The sequence below is a fragment of the Lithobates pipiens genome, unplaced genomic scaffold (genome assembly GCF_037356315.1).
Source record: "Lithobates pipiens isolate NorthernLeopardFrog02 unplaced genomic scaffold, aLitPip1_a1.2 Scaffold_13, whole genome shotgun sequence".
Lineage (NCBI taxonomy): Eukaryota > Metazoa > Chordata > Amphibia > Anura > Ranidae > Lithobates > Lithobates pipiens.
Window position 1 is genome coordinate 273,054,631 of NW_027507718.1, and position 24,576 is coordinate 273,079,206.

The following is a 24,576-nucleotide window of genomic DNA, read 5'->3' on the forward strand; positions in this document are numbered from 1 at the left end:
ACAAAAAAAAATTCAATGGGCTCAACATGCCCCTCAGCAATTTCCTTGAGGTGTCTACTTTCCAAAATGGGGTCATGGGGGGGGGGGGGTTGTACTGCCCTGCCATTTTAGCACCTCAAGAAATTAGATAGGCAGTCATAAATTAAAAGCTGTGTAAATTCCAGAAAATGTACTCTAGTTTGTAGACGCTATAACTTTTGCGCAAACCAATAAATATACGCTTATTGACATTTTTTTTACTAAAGACATGTGGCTGAATACATTTTGGCCTAAATGTATGACTAAAATTTAGTTCATTCAATTTTTCTTAAACAAAAAGTAGAAAATATCTTTTTTTTTTTAATTTTCAGTCTTTTTCCTTTTATATCGTAAAAAATAAATATAGCAGATTATTAAATTTCGTTTGGGTACAACATTGCATGACCGCGCAATTACCAGTTAAAGCAGTGCAGTGTGAAATTGTAAAAAGACCTCTCTGGTCCTTAGGCTGACAATTGGTCTGGGGCTGTAAGTAATATGTGATTTGGGCTGGATTACAGTTGCTATAGTTTGATAATTACTTATTATAATGGACTAAATGAAAAGAAGCATCAGAGTGGGAGAGTTTACTTCCTCTTTAAGAAAGTTCCCTTTTTTTGGCTAAAAGGACAAATATAGAAATGGCTATTTTATGCAAACACAGTTGTGTTTGTTTTACATAATAGCAAGGGAAGCATTGTAGGGTATTACAGTAAAGCAATCTCACTGTGACTGTAAACAGGACATCAATAAGCAATACAAACTAAAATGCCACTTCTGTTTTTGTAAGCAACAGCTTGAAAAATATAGCATCTTATTTCATTCAGAGGAATTAATACTTCCACTTGCAGCAAATCAATTATTCAAGTATGGCTTGCTTTAACAATCAAGAGCTGCACAAATCTATTAATATAAGACTGTCTCTTTACATGTTTACAGAGGGAGCTTCAGTCAGACTTTAAGGGATAAATTCACCTTTTTTCACTCCCCCCCCACCCCCCGAAATTCCAGCTCCCAGCTGTACCAATATAACATTAATGTACTTTGTTTGCAAAATTATCAATGCTTTCCATTAATTCTACATACACTTACTTGTCCTCATCAATGTTTCTAGACATATCCATTTGTTATGTCTTACCTCCTGGTCAGACTATATTTTAGGACACAGGAAGGAGTTGACCAGCTGACCTCATTAGCAAACACCCTGCATCATCCACCCTCTCACCTACCCACCCATTCTCAGCTGCATGTTTTGAAATTAAATGCAATCAATCAGTGATCACCCTTCTCACTAAATACATAATATTTAGAGCACAGGGATGGAAGCTGGAGAGCACAAGAGGGAGGCTGGGGAGTGATGGGGAGAGCTGGAGAGCACGGGGTGGGGCAGAAAGAAAAGGGGTGGAGAGAAGGGGGATGGAGAGCACTGGGGGACAAAGAGCAGGGCGAGGAGAGCACTGGGGTGTAGAGAGCACAGGGGTAGGGGCTAGAGAGTGATGGGGAGAGCTGGAGAGCACTGGGGTGAAGAGAGAACAGGGGTAGAGAGCACCGGGAAGCTAAGAGAGCACTGGGGGCTAAAGAGCACTGTAGGGGGAGGACATGGGGCGCAAAAGCACTGGGGGAGGAGCCAGAGAGCACAAGGAGGGGCTGGAGAGCACAGGGGAGACAGCAAAAGCAGTTGGATAGGAGCAGAAGAGAAGCAGGGAAGCTGCATATGGAGGAATTGAGCTTTCCATATTCCTCCATGCAGCTGCTGAATGTTTGATTATCCTCCTTTCCCTCCTGCAAGCATTAAGGAGCTGCCCTGCCGCTCCTCCTATCCAGGCACATGGGGGGGGGCTGCACAGTGCATGGGCACTTACTTTCTCATCAGTCGCGGGGGTCAGCCAGGCAGCATCAAGAGATTGGAACTCTGTCCTTCCTCTTCACAGTCATGGGGACTGCTGACTGGAATAGGCGGCCAGGCAGATGTTGCCAGGTGAGCCGCGTGGGCTGAAGGAGCAGTCCCAGCGGCCTTAGGGCCAACATGGACATGCTGTCCGCACATCTTCTGGAGATGGCACCTGGAGCCAGGTGTCGTCATCCGGACACTGCTGCCACCTAGAGGCCTTTGCTTGCCCACACATGTTGCCACCGGACTGGACACTCCATGACGAGGCCACTATTGGCTAATACCCAATTTTCGTCAGTCAGCCCCTGGGCCACAGAGTCCCAGCAGAGGTAGGGTGAGCCGCCAGCACTGTAATTGGTATTTGACAAATTAGGCAAAATAGGCGGCCGCAAGGCCCCTGTGGGTGCGAGGCCTTAGGCATCCGCTTAATTTGTCTAATTTGAGAGCCGCCTCTGGGTGTAGACTCTAATGAGAAAAATAACATCTAAGAGATGCTGGGACTTTGAACTGAATTCATGCAAAGTAGTGGGAGAACAAAAACATTCACACAGCTTATTCACTCAGGTTAGGCTGCTCACAACAGACACGGCTACTCTACTGAGGGTACCCAGCCGGTTACCGGAAAAAGAAAAAACATGCAGCAGTGGAAGGAGTGCTAGGCCAAAGGATAAAACAATCCAAAATGCATTTATTAGTTTAAAGGAGTCAGAAAAACCTCTCTTTCATTAGGGCTTCAGTTAAAATAGGAGCCTTGAATGGACTCAAAATAGAGCTTCCCTGTGTTGGGAAGCTAATTGTAGGATCAGGAGAGTTAGGCAAGCTATAGATGATTCCAGTGGTGGCTGGGACTCAATTTTTCTTGGGGGGCTGTCCACGGCCCCCATTCAGCCAGCCACCCACTCACCCCCTAACCCCAGCATTTGATTGATTGATCACTGCTTCCACCGTTGCTCGATCATTAGCCACTTCGCTCACCCATTGCCCACCAGGCCCCCCGCCAGCCCCGCACTTACCCCATCCAGGTTGTGGCTTCCCCCTTGCTTCTCCTCCCGAGTCCCGGCAGTCAATTCTCCTCCTGGCTAGACTTAGGACTTAGGACTCGCAGGCAATCGGGTCTTAGGACCCGCTTCCTGATTGGCCGGGAGGAGAAACAGGAAGACATTAGTGAATTTTAATATGTTAATGTCCCACAACTGGGTGAGCTTGGGACGCAGTGCTATGTGCCCCGAGCCTACCCTTTTTGAAGCCAATTAGAGCCTCAGGCTGGATGATTTGATCTTCTTTCCTTCCACCATGGGTGAAAGCAAAATAAAATCACTTGATTCCCTGACAACGCATTCAGTGTTGATGGGGATTATCTTCCGAAGTGCTATTGTGTTCTGTCGGTGAGGAACAATCCCAGCTGGCAGAACACAGTGACTACTGCTAGTGGCTATTGCCACTGGCAGTAATCACAGGTTGTACCCAAGTTGATTGATAGATCAGCTTGGGTACAACCAGCCTGTTCATAGATGGATCAAATCTTGGCCAGGCTCTGCTGAACCAGCCCACCTATGGCCGGCTTTTCTGGCCAGCAGTATCTAAGAGAAATCAAGATAAAAACATTGTGATCAGTGTGGCCACCCTAATAGTAAATGTGAACTCCAGGTAGATATAAAGGACACTTTACAGGAGCAAGGTATTAAACGATAAAACAAAATGAAATGTATTTTTCAATTAAATTCAACTGCTGTGAATACCTGAATTTGAACATGGAGATAGGGTGGAGAATATATAGGAGCCAACCAGGTGTGTTACATGCAAATATTCTGAAAAGGAAATCTTAACAGGAAGAAAGCTCAGACAGGCGGATGATATTTGCTTGAAAATCTCTGCAAAGTATTAGGCCGCGTACACACGGGCGGACTGTTCGCCCAACTTTGTCCGCTGAACAGTGTTTGGGCGGACAGTCCGCTCGTGTGTGGGCTTTCAGCGGACAGTTTCAGCGGACAGTTGGACGGACAAGGTTTTTCGGAATTTCCGAAAAACTGTCCGCTGAAACCTTGTTTGAGCGAACAGTCCGCCCGTGTGTAGGCTTGTTCGTCAAACAAAGTTGCGCGCATGCTCAGAAAGGATTTTCACGCCGAAAGCTATAATGCAGTGTATAGGACGTCGTATTTTTCGTCCCGTCGTACGTGCCGTTCACGTCATCGCGCACGGTTTCAGCAAACTGTTCGTCCGTCGTGTGTGGCCATGTCCGTCCATGCTAAGTTTGAGCGGACTGTTTGCCAAAACTGTTGGACGGACAAAGTTGGGCGAACAGTCCGCGCGTGTGTACGCGGCCTTACACAATTCAGGAATCTAGCCAAACATGATTCATGAATTTTGTGACTGGACAAAACTGTATGCATTATTATTCCAGGAGGAATATTGCTGAAAAGATGTTCACATTACTATGATGGGTGTTTAGAGGCTGCAAAAGATGTCGTGTTTATCATCATGTTAAAAGTTTGAATCAAGCCGTAAGCTTATGCAGTGTTTGCATAAATAAATAGGGAGGCACATGGTTTAAGCCAAGTGGGTGAATGAGGAGACAAAATACTAACAGTAATATAATAATATTTTTTTAAATGTTATTTCTTTGATGGCTCCATGTCAGCAAAGCTGGGTATGGGCACCGTACCCTATGCTTCCAGGACCTAACTCATAAATCTGAGCCCACCTGCACCCTCTGCATTCTGTAACTAGTTCTACCAAGCTGGTGGGAATTGTGTTGACATGGAGCTTGTCAGGAAAGGAAAATGACTAAGGCCGAGTACACACGGGCGGATTGTCTGCCCAACTAAGTTCGTCAGACAATCCGACAGACAGTCCGTTCAACTTTTGAATGAACGGACTTGACCACACACGATGAACAGACAGTCCGACGGGACTAGAAATACGACGTCCAATACACTGCAATGCAACCTTCGGCGTGTAAATCCTTTCTGAGCATGCGCCATACTTAGTCCGTCCAACTTGCCTACACACGAGCGGACTGTCCGCTGAAACCAAGTTTGGACGGACAAAATTACGGAAATTCCAAAAGACTTAGTCCGTCAGACTGTCCGCTGAAAAAGTCCGCTGAAGCCCACACATGAGCGGATTGTCCGCTGAAACACGGTTCAGCGGACTAAGTTGGGCAGACAATCCGCCCGTGTGTACGCGGCCTCAGTATTCAATTTTCCGTTTTCCCTGATGGCAGCACAGCTAGGAACTAACTAGCCACACAGGGGAAGGATAATGCTACACATGCCATAATTCTGGCTAAAAGCTGAAGCCTGGATGCCTCTGCCAAACTCAGGTTTCATTAAGGCTGCTTCTATACAGTAATGAGCCGTGGGCGTATTGACACCCAGAAGTCGCCTTGATGTAACATCCAATGGAATAACTTCTTGGGTACTACCAAAGAGGGCTATAGGAAGGACAACTTCGTGTGTGATATGGACTCTGAAGGTCATTTTTAGGCACAAATTCGAGCATGAATACCACCCTGTCTGGGAAGAATATGAGAAAGGGTTCTTTAAACCCCAAGGCTGCTGATACAGACACTCTTCTGGCTTATGTAATTGCCACCAGGAAAGCAGTTTTCCATGAGAGATACCACAGGGGGCCACTTTAATTGAAGGCATCTGATGCAAAAAGGTCAAACACCAATAGGAAATCCTACTTTGGGAACAACAATCCCAGGTTGAGGTTTCAACCAAATTGCAGCTCGTCAGTAAAGGAAAATTATGGAAAGTATCTGTCATTTAATTTTCCAGTATTGTGATAGTAAAATGTAGAAAAATGCATTTATTGAGCAAAACGATAAACTTTTGAGTGTGATTGTCAGATGAAAAATAAAAACGCTATTGCAATTCTACCAAAAGGTCCAATGCTAAAGTAAAGGTCACTGAGTACACTGTCAATTATGCAAGAGCTGTGCTTGCTCATGGCAGTATAATCAAATAATGCATATGTCTTTGCAAACTGAAAAGGTGTCACAGGAATATAAGTTGAGAAGAAAATACAGCTCTTGTTTTTCCAGTTGTTTCAGACGTCATTCAAATGACTGCACATGACATTGATTTCTTGAGCTGAAAAGGAAAACTCATTCCCCTCTTTTATTGTGTTTAATCATTACATGGCAAAACAAAGATGTGTAATTTTATGTAATATATTTAGTTATTGACCTTGCCAAATACAGATACATAATAACAAACTGAGCTCAATCTAGGGAAAACACAATAAATAAACATTAATGTTTTTAAATCTTACAAGCTTATTGAAAAATACAGAACCACAGTGGTAGGTGATATTTGGTGAATGCTCTTTAAAGGGGTTGTAAAGAGTTAAGTTTTTTCACCTTAATGCATTGTATGCATTAAGGTGAAAAACCTTCAGTGATGCAGGTCCCCCCCAGACCCCCTTTTTTCTTACCTGAGCCTGAACCGATCCAGCGGCATGCACAAGCACGACAGCTCCGGCTACTGTCTCCCTCCTCATTGGACATTTGGTTCCCGCTGCTGTCAATCAAAAGCTGTGACACAGGCCCGGGGGATGGAGCCGAGTCCCGCTGTCTGTGTCAATGGACGCAGCAGCAAGACTCGGGAGCAAGCATGCACGGGTGCCCTATGGAAAGGGGTCACTTGCCAAAGAGTAGGGGCCTTTAGCGTGGGTCTATGAGGTTAGATGATGCAGAGTGTGTGCTAATGAGATCTTTTGGTCAACTCCTTCCTGTGTCATGACTTAAAGCATTTTCAGGAAGTAAGGCAGAAGTAATGGAGAAGGGTATTTAAACATCCATGAAGAGAGTGAGGTAAACATGGGTATAATAAATGGAAAGCTGTTTTATTTTTGCAAAAGAAGTACATTAATGCTATATTGTGTACATAGGGGAGCTGGAATTTAGAAAAAAAAGGTGAACAAAGGTGAACTTAGCCTTTAAGTATATGGTCTGCAATGGGTGGCCAGTCACAAATGTTCTTGACCTCAACAGACTTAAAATATAGGATAAAGAATATGGTAAAAATAATATTATAAAATTTAGTTTAACTGCTTGCTGCCCGCCCCCCCGCCAAATGATGGCGGGATGGTGCAGCTCTCGTTCAGGGAGGACGTCATATGATGGTGCCCCAGGATGACCATTCCTGTGGGGATACACAGCGCGGCAAACGTGGCCGCGCCGTGTTGCTATGATACGACGTGACCACCATCTCTGTAAAGAACTGTGGCCCCAGCTCTTTAACCATGTGATTGGCTGTGTCCAATCACAGCCGGTCACATGTAAATACGGAAGTGCCGTGAATCGGCTGTCCTCGCCTCACGCTGACAGAGTGTGCGGCGAGGAATGCTGATCCATGGCATCTCCTCACAGAGAACACCTGGGTAGATAATCAGGGCACTGATCATCAGTGCCCTAATTACAGGAAAGCTCCAGCAGTGCCTATCAGTGCCACCAATCAGTGCCCAATCAGTGCCACCAATCAGTGGCCATAAGTACCCCCAATACACCACATAAGTGATGTCGGTCAGTGGCTCACATCAGTGCCTGCTCATCAGTGCTGCCCATCATTGCCCACCACTGCCGCCTATCAGTGTCCACCAGTGCCACCTATCAGTGCTCACCAGTGCTACATATCAGTGCCACCTCATCAGTGCACATCAGTGCAGCCTATCCATACCCATCAGTGCAGACTCATCAGCACACATCAGTGAAGAAGAAAAATTACTTATTTACAAAATTTACTGACAGAAAATAAGAAAACCTTTTTTTTTCACAATTTTTGGACTTTTTTATTTTCTTTAGTAAAAAATAAAAATCCTAGTAGTAATTAAATACCACCATAATAAAGCTCTATTTGTGTGAAGAAAAATATATAAAAAATAATTTGAGTACAGTGTTGCATGACCACGCAATTGTCATTCAAAGTGCGACAGCGCTGAAAGCTAAAACATGGCCTGGGCAGGAAGGGGGTGAAAGTGCCCTGTATTGAGATGGTTACTCATTTGGTTTTGTTTAGTGTTATTCTTAAGCCGCGTACACATGGGCGGACTATATGGCCTACTTAGTCCGTCATACAATCCGACGGACAGTCCGTCATACTTTCGAATGAACGGACTTGACCACACATGGATGCACAAACAGTCCGTCGAAAGCTTGCGCGATGACGTGTACAGCACGTACGACGGGACTAGAAGTAGGAAGTCCAATACACAGCAATGCACCCTTCCACCGTGTAAATCCTTTCTGAGCATGCGCCATTCTTAGTCCGTCGAACTAGGCTACTCACGAGCGGATTGTGCGCTGAAACCAAAGTATGACGGACAGAATTTCGAAAAATCCAAAATACTTAGTACGCCAGACTGCACGCTGAAAAAGTCCGCTGAAGCCCACACACGAGCGGACTGTCCGCTGAAATGTGTTTCGACGGACTAAGTAGGCCATACAGTCCGCCCGTGTGTACGCGGCATTAGATGTATGGAGAATGTAATGCTAACTTTAGGTGTTAATGTATAATGACTACCACAAAGGCTTGTGTAAACTAGAAAGCAGACCTCTGATAAATGGCTGCACTTGTTCATCAATCTGGACATTTCAGTGACAATGAATGTAACTAGTTATCCTACTGACCGCTAATGGCTGCAGAAAAGGCATAATGCATTACATTACTGTGATGACCAAACCACTGCTTTCAAACAAATTAACAATAAATACAGGATTTTTTTTTAGGGCCTTGTTAAATTGTAAACTATTATAAATAAAGCAACTTCTGATGGATTAGTGGATTTGATGGAGAATATCCCTTTGCTACTGGCTTATGAGAATTTGCCAGTGATGCATATAATGTGCTGGGAAACTTGATTTTTAAGGTTTTAGCATATGACCCCTTACACCTAGCAGGGCCATGAACTTTTCCTTAAACAAACTCTTTTGGTGGGGGAAGGTTTTGAGAAATGACCCTCCCCAAACTGGATAGTGCGCTAAACTCATAGGTTGTCAAGAGAACCAGAACCTTATCTTAGTGAAAGAGTGAAGTTGATAATAAAATAATGTATTAAGTTTAATACATAATGCATTAAGGTGAAAAACCATGGGGGTTTAAAATCTCTTTAAGCCCCATACACACGGGCCAAATATCGGAAGACATCGGCCGGTTGAAAAAAAAAGCAGCCGGGAGAGCGCTATACTAACTTCACATAGTTAGTAGAGCTGTCCAGAGAAGAGTTTTTTTTTCTTCGTTCAACCCCCTGGGTTGAACAAAGAATACTTGTAGTGTGTACTAGGCATTAGTACGGTACAGAAATGGAGTTAGATCTACTCTTAATTTTGTTTTGGGGTCTACATTGACCAATAATTCATTAACCAATGATTCCACTCTACTGGGTTCCTCTCTACTGAATAGCCATACGTCACCTGCTGTATCTAGTGCACTTTTTGTAAAACATTGAATGGTAATACTTAAATGGGTATCTAACTGGCCTGCAACTTTGGAGTAGATAGAATTATTGCATTTGGAAAAATTACGTATTACTCCAGGGATTCAGCCTGTAAACACTCACTACTTTGGCCTTTTTGGCTAGGCTACTTGACTTCTGGATTTATGCCCCTCTGATCTCCCCTCCTAAGCCTTTCTGTGGAAAACCAGGAGTTGAAAATGTTTTTTATCTCTACGTAATGCTTTATTTTCTGAATGGGTGTCCCACTGGGACCTCTCAGTTTAATTATTGTCTCTTTTATACACTTTTGTTTTAGTGGGTGCTGCACACACACTCAAAAACGATATGACGTTAAACTGGCAGTAACGCACACAGAACTACTGTATATGGTGTTAAACTAGCAGCAAAACACACAAAACGATATGGCGTTAAACTGGCAGTAGCACACACAGAAGTAAATGGTGTTAAACTGTCATTATTGCACACAGAACTATATGGCATTAAACTGGCAGTAACGTGCAAAAAAACGATATGGCGTTAAACTGGCAGTAACGCACACAGAAGTAAATGGCGTTAAACTGGCAGTAACGCAATAAAATAGACGGTATTCAACTTTCACTACACTGACGCTATCTGAACTGTCCCTATTCTAGCTATACACTAATGTCAAGATTACTGACACGGTCACTACACTGAAATGATCTAAGCTGTCCTTACTCTACACTAATGTATGTATGAATGACACGGTCTCACTACACTACAGTGAAACTATCTGAGCTGTCCCTACTCTAGCTGCACACTATGCTAAGCTGAATGATGGTCCTGCTCACTACACTCACATTATCCCTAACTAATATTCTACATTGACAATTGAAGCAAAATAGCACAGTATTGAACACTAACTAACTAATAGCACTGAACAGAACCCTGTTCTATCTCTCTCCACGCCAAAATCACTCTAAAAATGTCTGCCATTGCAAGAATACTTTATACTGTGGGGCGAGAATGAGCCATGATTTGATAAAGTCATGATGACAGTGTCCAATCATGACTCTGACAGTGCTTTGTGCCCTGATTGGCTGAAGCTTTCACTGCTTCAGCCAATCAGGGCTTGTGATGCACTGTTCAGTGCCACAATGCATTGTGGTCGGTTCGGGGGGCAAAACAAACTGTCAAATGACCCGTTTGTTTGGATGTTTGCCGAAGGTCCGAACAATTAAAGTTCGGCCGGAACTTATGCTCGCGCCGAACCGTTTGCCCATACCTAATTACTATGCATGTGTGTAATATATCTGAGCTGTATTTTTCTTTGTTTTTCTTGACCTGTTTGTATTATTTGGGTTGTAAAAAATTATAAAATGATGGTACTTATCTTAAATTTACATCTCAGGCAACTTACATTTTAGGCATTTGATGTTTACACATTGGAGGACCTTGATAAGGTGCTGGCAAAATCATTGCGGAACAAGATTTCAGCTCATGAATTTAGCCTGCATGAGATTAACCAACAAGCATTAAGTAAGTCCTTTGTCTGTAACAATTCTAATTGCTCATGTACTACATTGATAATGTGCTTGCTAAATATATACTCTCAATATTTGGAAAATGTTATGATATTGGGAAGATATCTTATGGAGTACAATATACTTTTCTGAGATATTTGAGTATTCCCGCTACACCGGAATACTACTAGTGCCATGGTGGAAAGACAGCAGTGCAGGGGACACATCTCTTGTGCTGATTTTTTTAATTTTTTATTTACTGTAATTTTGCTTTAAAAGACCACTAGCACATTACAAACTGCCATTATTCAGCTGCATGATAAGAGGGTTTCTCCAGTGCTGATGCTTGCTAACGTTAACAAAACATTAAGTAATGGATAAATATTCCTGCGCTACCATGTAAAAAAAAAAAAAAAAATAGTAATGGAAAGAACTGCTGCATACACAGAATGTGGCTCAAACCGTATCCACTATAAATGTTATTGGATAAAAAGGGTGGTGTTGTGCTGTTCTATAGGGTAACAAGAAATATATAAAAAAATAATATTAAATATGAGAGGTGCGTTGCTGTAATTCTCGTAGGGTACCAGTAATTGCAAATGCAATAAATATAAAGAGGCACAGAAAAAAGAGGTATAAGTTCCGGTGTACTGTGATCCTATACACAAAGCCAACGTTAGTATTTTTCACCTTACGATTAAAGTGCTATGTGAAAACAAAGGAAACAACATATAATATTGTGCAAATAGTGAAAAAATTGCAAACATGCAAATATTGCTAATGTAAACAATAGAAAATCTGTGCAAACATCCATAATAAAGTGCAAAGTGAACAGGTGTCAAACAATTAAATGCAATAGTATATGTAATATACTCAGGAAGTGTATAAATTGGTATCGTACAAAGGGCACAGATTACAACGTTCTGTGCACCTAACCTATGCAAATTAGCATAAGCAGCGGTATAGCAGCAAATTAATAAATAAATACCTTACAAAATGAATAGATCAAAATTTATAAAATAAGTGATAATATATTTGTCAAAAAGGAATATTCTTTCTATATGTAGATCAGCATATAGATATATTAGTGTTCAATCCATGCATATAGTGCAAAATCTTCTTAAGTGCAAGTGCTTCACTGTGCAAAAAAAATGTGCAATATTTCCAGACAAAGGTGAAGACATACAGGTGTTTCTCCCCTTTGTGCAAACACACACTGATAAGTAGTGGCCCCTTACCTTGCAGCAAGTAGGTAACCGCATATACTCAAAAACACTGGATGTTTTAGATTCTTCTCCCCATGTCCCTGGGTACTGGTCACAATGGGTCCTTATTTCTCTTTTGCGTCTTTGTCTCTAGGTTAAATTAGGTTAGTTCAGTATGTGGTGAAAATTGCCAGTCCTGGAGTCTCATAAATGTCTTCCTTTACAGAATTACAGCAATGCACCTCTCATATTTAATATTTTTTTTTTATATATTTCATGTTACCCTATAGAACAGCGCAACACCACCCTCTTTATCCATTAACAAAACATTATATCTTAATTTATTAAGCATTCAGCAAACATGTCTCTTCACAGGAAACATGTTAGTAAAGAAAAGTCAGTATTCAGAAAGATTTGCGTCTCCTTTCTGAATATTAGAGCCTCCTGATTCTAGTTTTCATGTTTGTTTTAAATTTGGCTAATAGTGTATTGTTTCCTTTGTTCACTGCTGCTCTCTTCTTCTTTGGAGGTAAAAACCTTAGCTAGTTTACATCAGTATCTTAGGCTTTCTTAGTTTACTGTTATTCTTTACTGTATGATAGCTATAAATGCCATGACTTCTCCCAATATTCTTTAGATTATGCATTGTATTATTATTATAAATCATAATAAATTAGAATATACTCTTCTTCTACTGCTTCATCTATCCTTTACTGATTAACAGTAAGCTAAACAGCAACACTCAATGCCAAACAGCAGCAGCAGCTGCAAAAGCATATAAAAGGAATCAACAACACTTGATACAAGTACTGTGTTGACTTGAAATAAATTTGTTGTAATTCCACAACTTGAATAGGAAATCTAGTTTTGTGCACTGTTTTGTAAAAATAACAGGGCAGATTTACAGAGGGCACACAGATGTGCAACTAAAAAAAGTGGACTGGGAACCTCACTTCAAACTTCTATCCCCAAAAAGAGAATACAGTGGTTGTAAACCTTCTTTTTTTCTGAAAACAATAAACATGTTATGAAAATCTAAAGTAGTGCTCCTGCACTATCACTATAGTAGGGTAAAAACGAACTGCCGCAAACACCGATAGGCAAAATCCATGGCCAGTGGAATGTAAGATAAATAGTAACGGGTGGTGCTGCGCTATTAGACGTAAATGATAAATATGAAGAGAATCAATAAAGCATAAAAAAACTGTCGTAGTCAGTGCAAAAATTCCTACAATCTGTAAATAGGTGGTATATAATCAAATGTTGAATACACAAAAAAACAAAGGTACAGCAATCCTAAACCACGAAGAGAACTAAAAATAGTCAATAGGTGCTAATAATGTAAATAATAACGTGATCATGTCGGTCAAGAAAACTTTGTGTGGCCCTTTCAACTGTTGTATATTTTGGGTCTGACTGTTGAAATAGTTTTTGTGTGGATTTTGTGACTACTGGTGCCTAAGGCCGCGTACACACGCGCGGACTGTTCGCCCAACTTTGTCCGTCAAACAGTTTCGGCAAACAGTCCGCTCAAAATTAGCATGGACGGACATGGCCACACACGACGAACGAACAGTTTGCTGAAACCGTGCGCGATGACGTGAACGGCACGTACGACGGGACGAAAAATACGACGTCCTATACACTGCATTATAACTTTCGGCGTGTTAAGCCTTTCTGAGCATGCGCGGAACTTAGTTTGTCGAACAAGCCTACACACGGGCGGACTGTTCGCTCAAACAAAGTTTCAGCGGACAGTTTTTCGGAATTTCCGAAAAACTTTGTTCGTCAAACTGTCCGCTGAAACTGTCCGCTGAACGCCCACACACGAGCGGACTGTCCGCTGAAACACTGTTCAGCGGACAAAGTTGGGCGAACAGTCCGCCCGTGTGTACGCGGCCTTAACCTACAAAGGGATATTGAGGAAGCCAAAAGACGAGAACCACTTAGTTCAATCATTGCTGCTTACCTGCCTGGCTTGAATATAGTAAGCATGAGCCAAATCATCTCCTTGCTGCCTGTTGACACTGGTTCATGCTATGGGGACTGATTTTTTCCCTATGTTACAAGCTAATTAGACTGGCAGTGGTATTAGAGCTTGAATGATCAGACAATTGAGGGACACGCATCAACCCTTGACTTGGATATTGAGGAAGTTGCCTCTCTGGAGTTGCCTGTTAATTGTAAACACATACCCACTAAGCATTTACCCCTCACTGATTTGGTGAGTGTGAATTTTGAGGGGAGTGAAATCACGTGGTGCGGTGAAGGTGATTATTACTACATATCTGTCAAGCCCCCTTTCGAACATTCAACTGCGTATGTTCTAGCTGGACTTACTTGTCACAGGGTGCATTACCCTTAAACTGTGTTCATTTTCTGTGTATAATACACTGAAGAGCACTGCTTTAGTCTTACGGATTACTAGAGATGAACTTTTAAGACTTATGACATATATATATATTTGTTAGATTTTTTACCTAAGCACTGGATAAGTGATATTGTTTGCTTTAAGATATAAATAATGTGACTAAATGAATAAAACATAATAAAGTCCATAAATTGGGAAGTCCTAGAAATAATCCAATATCAGAAGTGATAAATTCTCCCACTGTGCGAAAATAAATTAAAACAAAAGTTAAAACAAAAGATAAGTTAAAAATAAAAGTGACAAGAGTCTCTTCTTTAAGTGCAGTGACACCTCTGTGCAGATTGGCCTCTCACCCTCCTGCTGTAAGGTAACAGCATATGTGAATGATCTGGTAGGCTCCAATGGCTTCAAATTACCCTCCTATGGTTTGCCTGGCTAGTGGCTCTCTCAGACAGATAATTACAGCTACCTATAGGGGTCATCCTCTCTTAGGTCTTGAGGTCGGGTGGTCCTCCCTAGTGATGGACGAACGTTTCGCCCGGCGGTCGTTTCGCGGCGAATTTCCGACTTTCGCCGTCCGCGGGTTCGAACGCCTTTTTCCGTCGTTCGCCCCGGCGGACTTACGTGTTTAATGTATACAAGAACTTTAACCTTTCGTGACACGTTTATCATGTGTTACAGGACAACCAATTGAGACATGACAGCTCATGGACACTTGGACATTCCCCCTAACCTATAAATACACCCGATCCGGTGGCCATTTTACATTCTTTCTTCTGTCACTGTAGGGAAAGGATCCTGTGTGGAGTAGGGACAGAGAAAACGCTAGCTATTTGGTACACAAAAGTTCTTTTCAGGACTGGTATAGGTGTTAGGTCAGCAGCCTGAGTTTCTTTTGTCAGTTTAGATAAAGGGACAGAGCGCTGTATGCTGCTATTTTAGGGACAGCTCAGCCAGATTAGTCTTTCTTCATCATCATCATCATCATCATCATTAGCTGTTACTATCAGGTCCACAAAAGAGCTATTCCAGCTAATCGTTCCAGCCTACTCTTTTTTGCCAATTTGTATAGGGACAGGCAGGAAGCAGTGTGTCAGGCAGTGAGGATAATTTTAAAGACTTGCTGTTACTATTAGTTCCACAAAGGTTCTTTTCAGGACTGGTATCAGTGGTACGGTAATAGGCTTGTACACGTATAATATTCTTTCTTCCAAATATAGAAAGAATATTATACTTGACTGCTGCCCTTCTGCTGCAGTCTGCTAATCATTCACAACTCACTTGTTCCACAAAGCTCTTTATCAGGACTGGTAACTTGGTCTGTCTAGGGTGCTACGGTACATAGGCTTGGGTGCGGTACAGTCTGCTGTTCTGTAAGGACCGCTATCGGTCCACAATACATAGGGTTGCCGTGCACTACTGCTGACCGCTGCCCTATACTGCAGCAGTCCTTCAGCGGTATAGGGACTGACGCACAGTCTGCTAAACACTAATACACAACCTGCTTGGTCCACAAAAGTTCTTATAAGGACTGGTAACTTGGTATAGGGTGCTACGGTACATAGGCCTGAGTGCGTTACAGTCTGCTGTTCTGTAAGGACCGCTATCGGTCCACAATACATAGGGTTGACGTGCACTACTGCTGACCGCTGCCCTATACTGCAGCAGTCCTTCAGCGGTATAGGGACTGACGCACAGTCTGCTAAACACTAACACACAACCTGCTTGGTCCACAAAAGTTTTTATAAGGACTGGTAACTTGGTATAGGGTGCTACGGTACATAGGCCTGAGTGCAGTACAGTCTGCTGTTCTGTAAGGACTGCTATCGGTCCACAATACATAGGGTTGCCGTGCACTACTGCTGACCGCTGCCCTATACTGCAGCAGTCCTTCAGCGGTATAGGGACTGACGCACAGTCTGCTAAACACTAATACACAACCTGCTTGGTCCACAAAAGTTCTTATAAGGACTGGTAACTTGGTATAGGGTGCTACGGTACATAGGCCTGAGTGCAGTACAGTCTGCTGTTCTGTAAGGACCGCTATCGGTCCACAATACATAGGGTTGCCGTGCACTACTGCTGACCGCTGCCCTATACTGCAGCAGTCCTTCATTGGTATAGGGACTGACGTACAGTCTGCTAATCACTAACACACAACCTGCTTGGTCCACAAAAGTTCTTATAAGGACTGGTAACTTGGTATAGGGTGCTACGGTACATAGGCCTGAGTGCGTTACAGTCTGCTGTTCTGTAAGGACCGCTATCGGTCCACAATACATAGGGTTGCCGTGCACTACTGCTGACCGCTGCCCTATACTGCAGCAGTCCTTCAGCGGTATAGGGACTGACGCACAGTCTGCTAAACACTAACACACAACCTGCTTGGTCCACAAAAGTTTTTATAAGGACTGGTAACTTGGTATAGGGTGCTACGGTACATAGGCCTGAGTGCAGTACAGTCTGCTGTTCTGTAAGGACCGCTATCGGTCCACAATACATAGGGTTGCCGTGCACTACTGCTGACCGCTGCCCTATACTGCAGCAGTCCTTCATTGGTATAGGGACTGACGTACAGTCTGCTAATCACTAACACACAACCTGCTTGGTCCACAAAAGTTCTTATAAGGACTGGTAACTTGGTATAGGGTGCTACGGTACATAGGCCTGAGTGCGTTACAGTCTGCTGTTCTGTAAGGACCGCTATCGGTCCACAATACATAGGGTTGCCGTGCACTACTGCTGACCGCTGCCCTATACTGCAGCAGTCCTTCAGCGGTATAGGGACTGACGCACAGTCTGCTAAACACTAACACACAACCTGCTTGGTCCACAAAAGTTTTTATAAGGACTGGTAACTTGGTATAGGGTGCTACGGTACATAGGCCTGAGTGCAGTACAGTCTGCTGTTCTGTAAGGACCGCTATCGGTCCACAATACATAGGGTTGCCGTGCACTACTGCTGACCGCTGCCCTATACTGCAGCAGTCCTTCATTGGTATAGGGACTGACGTACAGTCTGCTAATCACTAACACACAACCTGCTTGGTCCACAAAAGTTCTTATAAGGACTGGTAACTTGGTATAGGGTGCTACGGTACATAGGCCTGAGTGCGTTACAGTCTGCTGTTCTGTAAGGACCGCTATCGGTCCACAATACATAGGGTTGCCGTGCACTACTGCTGACCGCTGCCCTATACTGCAGCAGTCCTTCAGCGGTATAGGGACTGACGCACAGTCTGCTAAACACTAACACACAACCTGCTTGGTCCACAAAAGTTTTTATAAGGACTGGTAACTTGGTATAGGGTGCTACGGTACATAGGCCTGAGTGCAGTACAGTCTGCTGTTCTGTAAGGACCGCTATCGGTCCACAATACATAGGGTTGCCGTGCACTACTGCTGACCGCTGCCCTATACTGCAGCAGTCCTTCATTGGTATAGGGACTGACGTACAGTCTGCTAATCACTAACACACAACCTGCTTGGTCCACAAAAGTTCTTATAAGGACTGGTAACTTGGTATAGGGTGCTACGGTACATAGGCCTGAGTGCGTTACAGTCTGCTGTTCTGTAAGGACCGCTATCGGTCCACAATACATAGGGTTGCCGTGCACTACTGCTGACCGCTGCCCTATACTGCAGCAGTCCTTCAGCGGTATAGGGACTGACGCACAGTCTGCTAAACACTAACACACAACCTGCTTGGTCCACAAAAGTTTTTATAAGGACTGGTAACTTGGTATAGGGTGCTACGGTACATAGGCCTGAGTGCAGTACAGTCTGCTGTTCTGTAAGGACCGCTATCGGTCCACAATACATAGGGTTGACGTGCACTACTGCTGACCGCTGCCCTATACTGCAGCAGTCCTTCAGCGGTATAGGGACTAAGAGTTTTGTCACAGGGTGATTTAAAAAATGACAGGCAGAGGAAGAGGCAGGCCCTTCCGCAGGGGTGGTAGGGGTAGGGCAGGAGCAACAGCCTTGAGCCAAAGTGGGAAGTTGCAGAAGGTGCGTTCAATTACTTTAAAGGACGCACCAGACTTGGTTGAGTGGCTCACTCAGCCTTATTCTTCTGCACCCTCCTCATCCTCTCGATCTGCACCCTCTTCTTCACTCTCTGCTATGTGCACCCCCAAAGACACTACCACCAACAACACCACCACCACCACATACCTTCCGCTTGAGTGCAAATGGGGGCCTTCATGCTCCAGTGTTTTAATAGGGACCCCCGTATAAAAAGCATGAGGGTCAAGGACCAGTACTGGGTGGCAACGTACTTAGATCCCCGGTACAAACACAAAATGGCGGAAATGTTACCGCCGTCGCAGAGGGCTGTCAGAATGCAGCACTTCCAGGCCTTGCTTCGAGAAATGCTGCATTCTGCTTTTGCGTGCGCTGGCAGAGGAGCAATTCCCACTCCCAGAGAAGGATTTGCGGGTACCAATCCAACAGCGCCTGCAAGAAGAGGCCGGTTTGAAGATGTGTTGGTGACTTCGGATATGAGGTCATTCTTTCAGCCGACCCATCGACAGGTGTCATCCGGATCCAGCATCAGGGAACGCCTAGACCGTCAGGTGTCCGACTACATTGGGTTAACGGCCGATGTGGACGCTCTGAGGAGTGATGAACCCCTAGACTACTGGGTGGGCAGGCTTGACCTCTGGCCAGAGCTTGCCCAATTTGCAATCGAACTGTTGGCTTGCCCCTCATCCAGTGTCCTGTCCGAAAGGACGTTCAGCGCAGCAGGGGGGATTGTGACCGATAAGCGTACTCGCCTAGCTCACGACAGTGTTAACTACCTCACATTTCTAAAAATGAATGAGGCATGGATCTCGGAGGAATTCAACACATGTGATCAGTAGACCATGTATATGTCTATAAACAATTTTTGGAATCAAGCACACAGACCTTCTTAATTCATTTGGCTCACTTCCCTGACCCAAAAAAGCACACCGTACTATATGCCCCTACCCTCCTCTTTGAAGAGGTTGAGCGGTGTCATATTTCTACTGGGGCTGCTTATTATGAGGGGTTCCCACCATCCCTGTGCTGTGCTGACTTCCTCCTGGGTGTTCTTATTATGAGGGGCTCCCACCATCCCTGTGCTGTGCTGACTTCCTCCTGGGGGTTCTTATTATGAGGGGATCACACCATCCCTGTGCTGTGCTGACTTCCTCCTGGGGCTGCTTACGGTGCTGCTGTCAGCGCTGTATGTCACGGAGCTGCTGTCAGCGCTGTATGTCACGGAGCTGCTGTCAGCGCTGTATGTCACGGAGCTGCTGTCAGCGCTGTATGTCACGGAGCTGCTGTCAGCGCTGTATGTCACGGAGCTGCTGTCAGCGCTGTATGTCACGGAGCTGCTGTCAGCGCTGTATGTCACGGAGCTGCTGTCAGCGCTGTATGTCACGGAGCTGCTGTCAGCGCTGTATGTCACGGAGCTGCTGTCAGCGCTGTATGTCACGGTGCTGCTGTCAGCGCTGTATGTCACGGAGCTGCTGTCAGCGCTGTATGTCACGGAGCTGCTGTCAGCGCTGTATGTCACGGAGCTGCTGTCAGCGCTGTATGTCACGGAGCTGCTGTCAGCGCTGTATGTCACGGAGCTGCTGTCAGCGCTGTATGTCACGGAGCTGCTGTCAGCGCTGTATGTCACGGTGCTGCTGTCAGCGCTGTATGTCACGGAGCTGCTGTCAGCGCTGTATGTCACGGAGCTGCTGTCAGTGCTGTATGTCACGGAGCTGCTGTCAGCGCTGTATGTCACGGAGCTGCTGTCAGCGCTGTATGTCACGGAGCTGCTGTCAGCGCTGTATGTCACGGTGCTGCTGTCAGCGCTGTATGTCACGGAGCTGCTGTCAGCGCTGTATGTCACGGAGCTGCTGTCAGCGCTGTATGTCACGGAGCTGCTGTCAGCGCTGTATGTCACGGAGCTGCTGTCAGCGCTGTATGTCACGGAGCTGCTGTCAGCGCTGTATGTCACGGTGCTGATGTCAGTGCTCTGTATTACGGTGCTGCTGTCAGTGCTCTGTATCTCCTGCACCCTCTTGTTTGCCTACCCTGGTCCCTGACCTTCCCTCTCCTCCATTGCCTTCATTAGCTCCATAGTCCTGAATTGTCAGAACAATTTCCCAAATAAAAAAAAAATGCTTGTAGTTATCGATCCCAAATTCACCTCATACATGTATTATGCTATTGTCCAGGTGGTGGGACTACGTGCTACCCCCTAATAATTACCCCGTGGCCGCAAATTCGACCTAAAGGTTTGCGAAATTCGCCTCCCATTGAAGTCAATGGAGCCCGCGGCGAACGGTCGTTTTCGCGAACGTTTGTGTCCGTTCGCGTTTCGCGTTCGCGAAACGTCCCGTCGGAAGTTCGTCCATCACTAGTCCTCCCAGACTCACCTGTGTAGTATATAAAATAAAAGGATTCCCATATAGTTTAGTTATGTTTAAGAGATCAGATCCCCTTAGGAAGTCCCGTGGATGTGACGATACATGTCATGATTGATCGACAGGCACACTGGAAGTGACGTGGGTATACGAGCTCACTGCTCGTGGATTTTAAGCTGTTTATTACCTTGTCATCTAATATATCCACCAAACTGTCATAAGATGCACAGGGGTAAGGCACACTGGCGCACAGTTGTGCGCAATAGGAATGGGCTAAAGCGCACGAGCACACACACACAGGTTGTGACCCCTCGCGGACCTATAAAGGAAGTGAGGTCATCCAAACACACTCCTGGTTCGTCTTCAGCTTCAGCTTCTTACCTGTTGTGACCCGGATTGCCTCATCAACTTCACTGATCTTCTCCTGACCTGACCTCTGGCTTAACCTTGGACTCCCGCTTTCTTTTTTTTTTTTTTATTCTTTATTTATCTCAAATTTTTTATTTATTTTTTTCCCAACAAAGAGTATATAAACCATTTTACAAAAAAGAGAAAAAGAAAAACCTTATTGCACATAAATACAAACATTTCTTAATTTCATTATAAATTATACCTATACCATCCAAACGTTAAATACCCCTCTGCCTTCGCCCACCCCCCCCCCTTTCCTTGCAGATTGCTCATGGGTGCCGTAGTTGTATCCATTATTTCTGACCGGGTATTAGTTTCTCTTTTTTTTTCCCTTATATTTATTGTGTAATTTCCTCTACATATCTCCAAGAGTTTTTAAATTCTTCCCACGGAGTCCATTTATCTAAGCCTCCCTCTTCTACTGTTAGATCTTCGTCCCCATCCTTGTAGTATTCTATTTTTTGTATTTCATTTACATGAAAAATCCATTCCGATATTTTAGGACTTTCGGTCTCTCTCCATTTTTTTGGGATTACATTTTTGGCGGTATCTAGAAGAATGGGAATTAACGAGGTTTTGTATTGCTTTATGGGTTCATCTGTCCCATGAAATAGAATCGTCCAAGGATCTTCTCTTATTTCCTTTTTAGTTACAATCTTTATTATCTCTATGATCTTCCTCCAATATTTTTTGATAATGGGGCAGTCCCACCAAATATGGGCCATAGTCCCAATTTTTTTTACACCCGCGCCAGCAATCCGCAGATTGCGCTACCACAAATTTGGCCGTTTTGTCAGGAGTAGCGTACCACCTTGATAAACATTTGTAGTTTGTCTCTATCAGCTTATTATCTACCACCCCGGTGTGAATTAATTTGAATATCTTCTTGCGAATTTGAGTGCTACATTGTGACCCCAAGTCCTTTTCCCACTTTTCAATTTATGGCGGGTCCTCCCGCTCGTCTCCATCTGAGAGAATCTTATATATTCGAGTTATATTTTTTTTCGATTTTTCTCTCAGGCATAACCGCTCTAGAGGTCTCAAATCCTCTTCACTTCGAATTGGCTGAGGTAAATTTGAGATAAAGTGACTTAACTGGAGGAACCGCCATACATCGATCTTCATAAGTTCAGTGTCTACGCTCAGTGCTTGAAATGAAATTATTCTACCATTAACTAATATGTCTTTTAATTGTGCGTTTCCTTTTATTATCCAGTTACCCCCTACTTCCTGTTTTCCCGGTGTAAAATAATCGTTTTCCTTGAGAAAAATCAAAGGTGAATTATACCCCCAGTTATTTTGTGAGTGTGTGCGGTCCCATATCTTAAATGCTAAACGTGTTATCTCGTGTGCATTGGGTCCTATTGTCCTATACTGTGGAGGATTCCATATTATGCATCCTAAAAGTGCTTGACTCATTACCTTTTCTAAACTCACCCATCTCTTTTCATTTACCTCTTTCGCCCATTCCACTACTCGTGACAAAACTACTGCATTGTAGTATCTTTTTAGATCCGGGACTGCCAGTCCCCCTTGTCTTTTCCCCCTGCTTAACACCGCCAAAGTAATTATCGGCTTTTTAAATTGCCATATATATTTAGAGATTATATTTTTCAGTGTTCTAAAGTAGGCCTGAGAGAGCGGGATGGGCAACATTTGAAACTTATATATAATCTTTGGGACCAGAAACATTTTGACTGCGTTAATCCGTCCTAACCAGGAGAGGGGACATGTTGAGATTTTTTTTATTTCTCTTTTAATTTCATCAAGTAATGGGATATAATTATTCATGTATATTTTCCTGATCGTATCCGTAAGGTAAACTCCCAAATATTTAATTTCCTTACGCCAGGGGAAGCGGAATTCTGCCTGGAGTTTCTCCTCTTCCTGGATGCTGATATTAACATTCAAGACCTCGGACTTGCTGAGGTTTATTTTCAAATTCGATATTTTGCCGAATTTTTACAATGTCATCAGCAAGTTCGGAATCGTAATCCTAGGATTGGTAATGAAAAAGAGCACATCGTCCGCATAAGCTGCGAGTTTGTGTTCGTCCCTTCCCATCTCAATCCCCTTTATATCCTGGTTGTTTCGGATAACGGTCAGTAATGGCTCCAAAGATAAAGCAAAAAGGAGCGGGGACAACGGGCACCCCTGTCTGGTGCCGTTTCTCATTTGAAATTGAGCGGAGGATTCTCCATTAATCTTTACCGAGGCCTGCGGATGATTATAAAGTACCTGGATCCATTGGATCATTCTCGGTCCCATACCCATTACTTCTAACGTTTCTATCATGAGTCCCCAGTTTACCCTGTCAAATGCTTTCTCCGCATCTATAGACAGGAATAGACCTGGGGTCCCACTATTTTTTACGGCCTGGAGGAGGAGCAATGCCCTTACTCCATTATCCCTCCCTTCTCTTTCGGGTATAAACCCGACCTGATCTGGGTGCACTAGTTCATTCATCTTTTCCTTCAATCTAGACGCCAATATTTTGGCGAATAGCTTTGTATCAGCATTCAATAATGCTATCGGCCTATAACTGGAGCAGAGCAAGTGATCCTTACCCTCCTTTGGTAATACCGTGATGGAGGCCTGTAAAGCCTCTGCCTTCATTTCGTATTTTGTACCTAATCCGTTCATGTATTTACTTAATCTGGGGACTAATATCTCCTTAAATTTTTTATAGTAGAAAATCGTATACCCGTCAGGTCCCGGACTTTTACCCGATGCCGTCTCCTTTAACGCTTTATGGATTTCCTCTTCTGTAATAGGTCTATCTATATTATATCTGTCACTTTCTTGTAAATGCGGTAGTTTAGAATCGTACAAAAATTCTTTAATAATTTCCTCATCCCCTTTACCTCGCCCCCCTTTTTGGCCTACATTATACAGTGCTTCGTAATATTGCCTGAATACCTCCGCAATTTCCTTGGTAGTGTGGACCATCTTCCCATTCTTGTCCTGAATTTTATCAATAAAGTTAGTCTCCCTCTTCCCTTTTAGCTGTCTCGCTAAATATTTACCTGTTTTATTTTTCCCATAGTATCTCTCTCTGGCTCTTCCCTCATATGCCCTCCTTGCTTCCTGATCCATCAAGTCCTTAAGTTCCTCTCTCATGTTGATCAGTAGATGATAGGGTTCCTGCTTTTGACCCTTATGTTTTTTATGCTCTTGCTCTAATCTATAAACTTCTTTTATCAGATTCTCCCTTTTCTCTATTCTATCTTTTTTCTTTTTTGCTCCTATGGAGATGAGGATACCCCTGATGTATGCTGTATGTCCTTCCCATAGGGAGGCACCCGAAATTTCCCCTATATCATTCATCGAGAAGTAGAATTCTATTTCTTTC

At 43.8% G+C, this 24,576-nt stretch overlaps 1 protein-coding gene across 1 annotated transcript in view; it reads left to right on the forward strand.

Moving 5' to 3' along the window:
* Nucleotides 1-24,576, forward strand: part of BANK1 (B cell scaffold protein with ankyrin repeats 1) — a 461,974-nt gene that overhangs the window by 157,510 nt on the left and 279,888 nt on the right. The window contains exon 6 of the mRNA XM_077476629.1: nt 10,756-10,867. Coding sequence (XP_077332755.1) covers nt 10,756-10,867 — 112 coding nt within the window. The remainder of the gene's footprint in view (nt 1-10,755; nt 10,868-24,576) is intronic.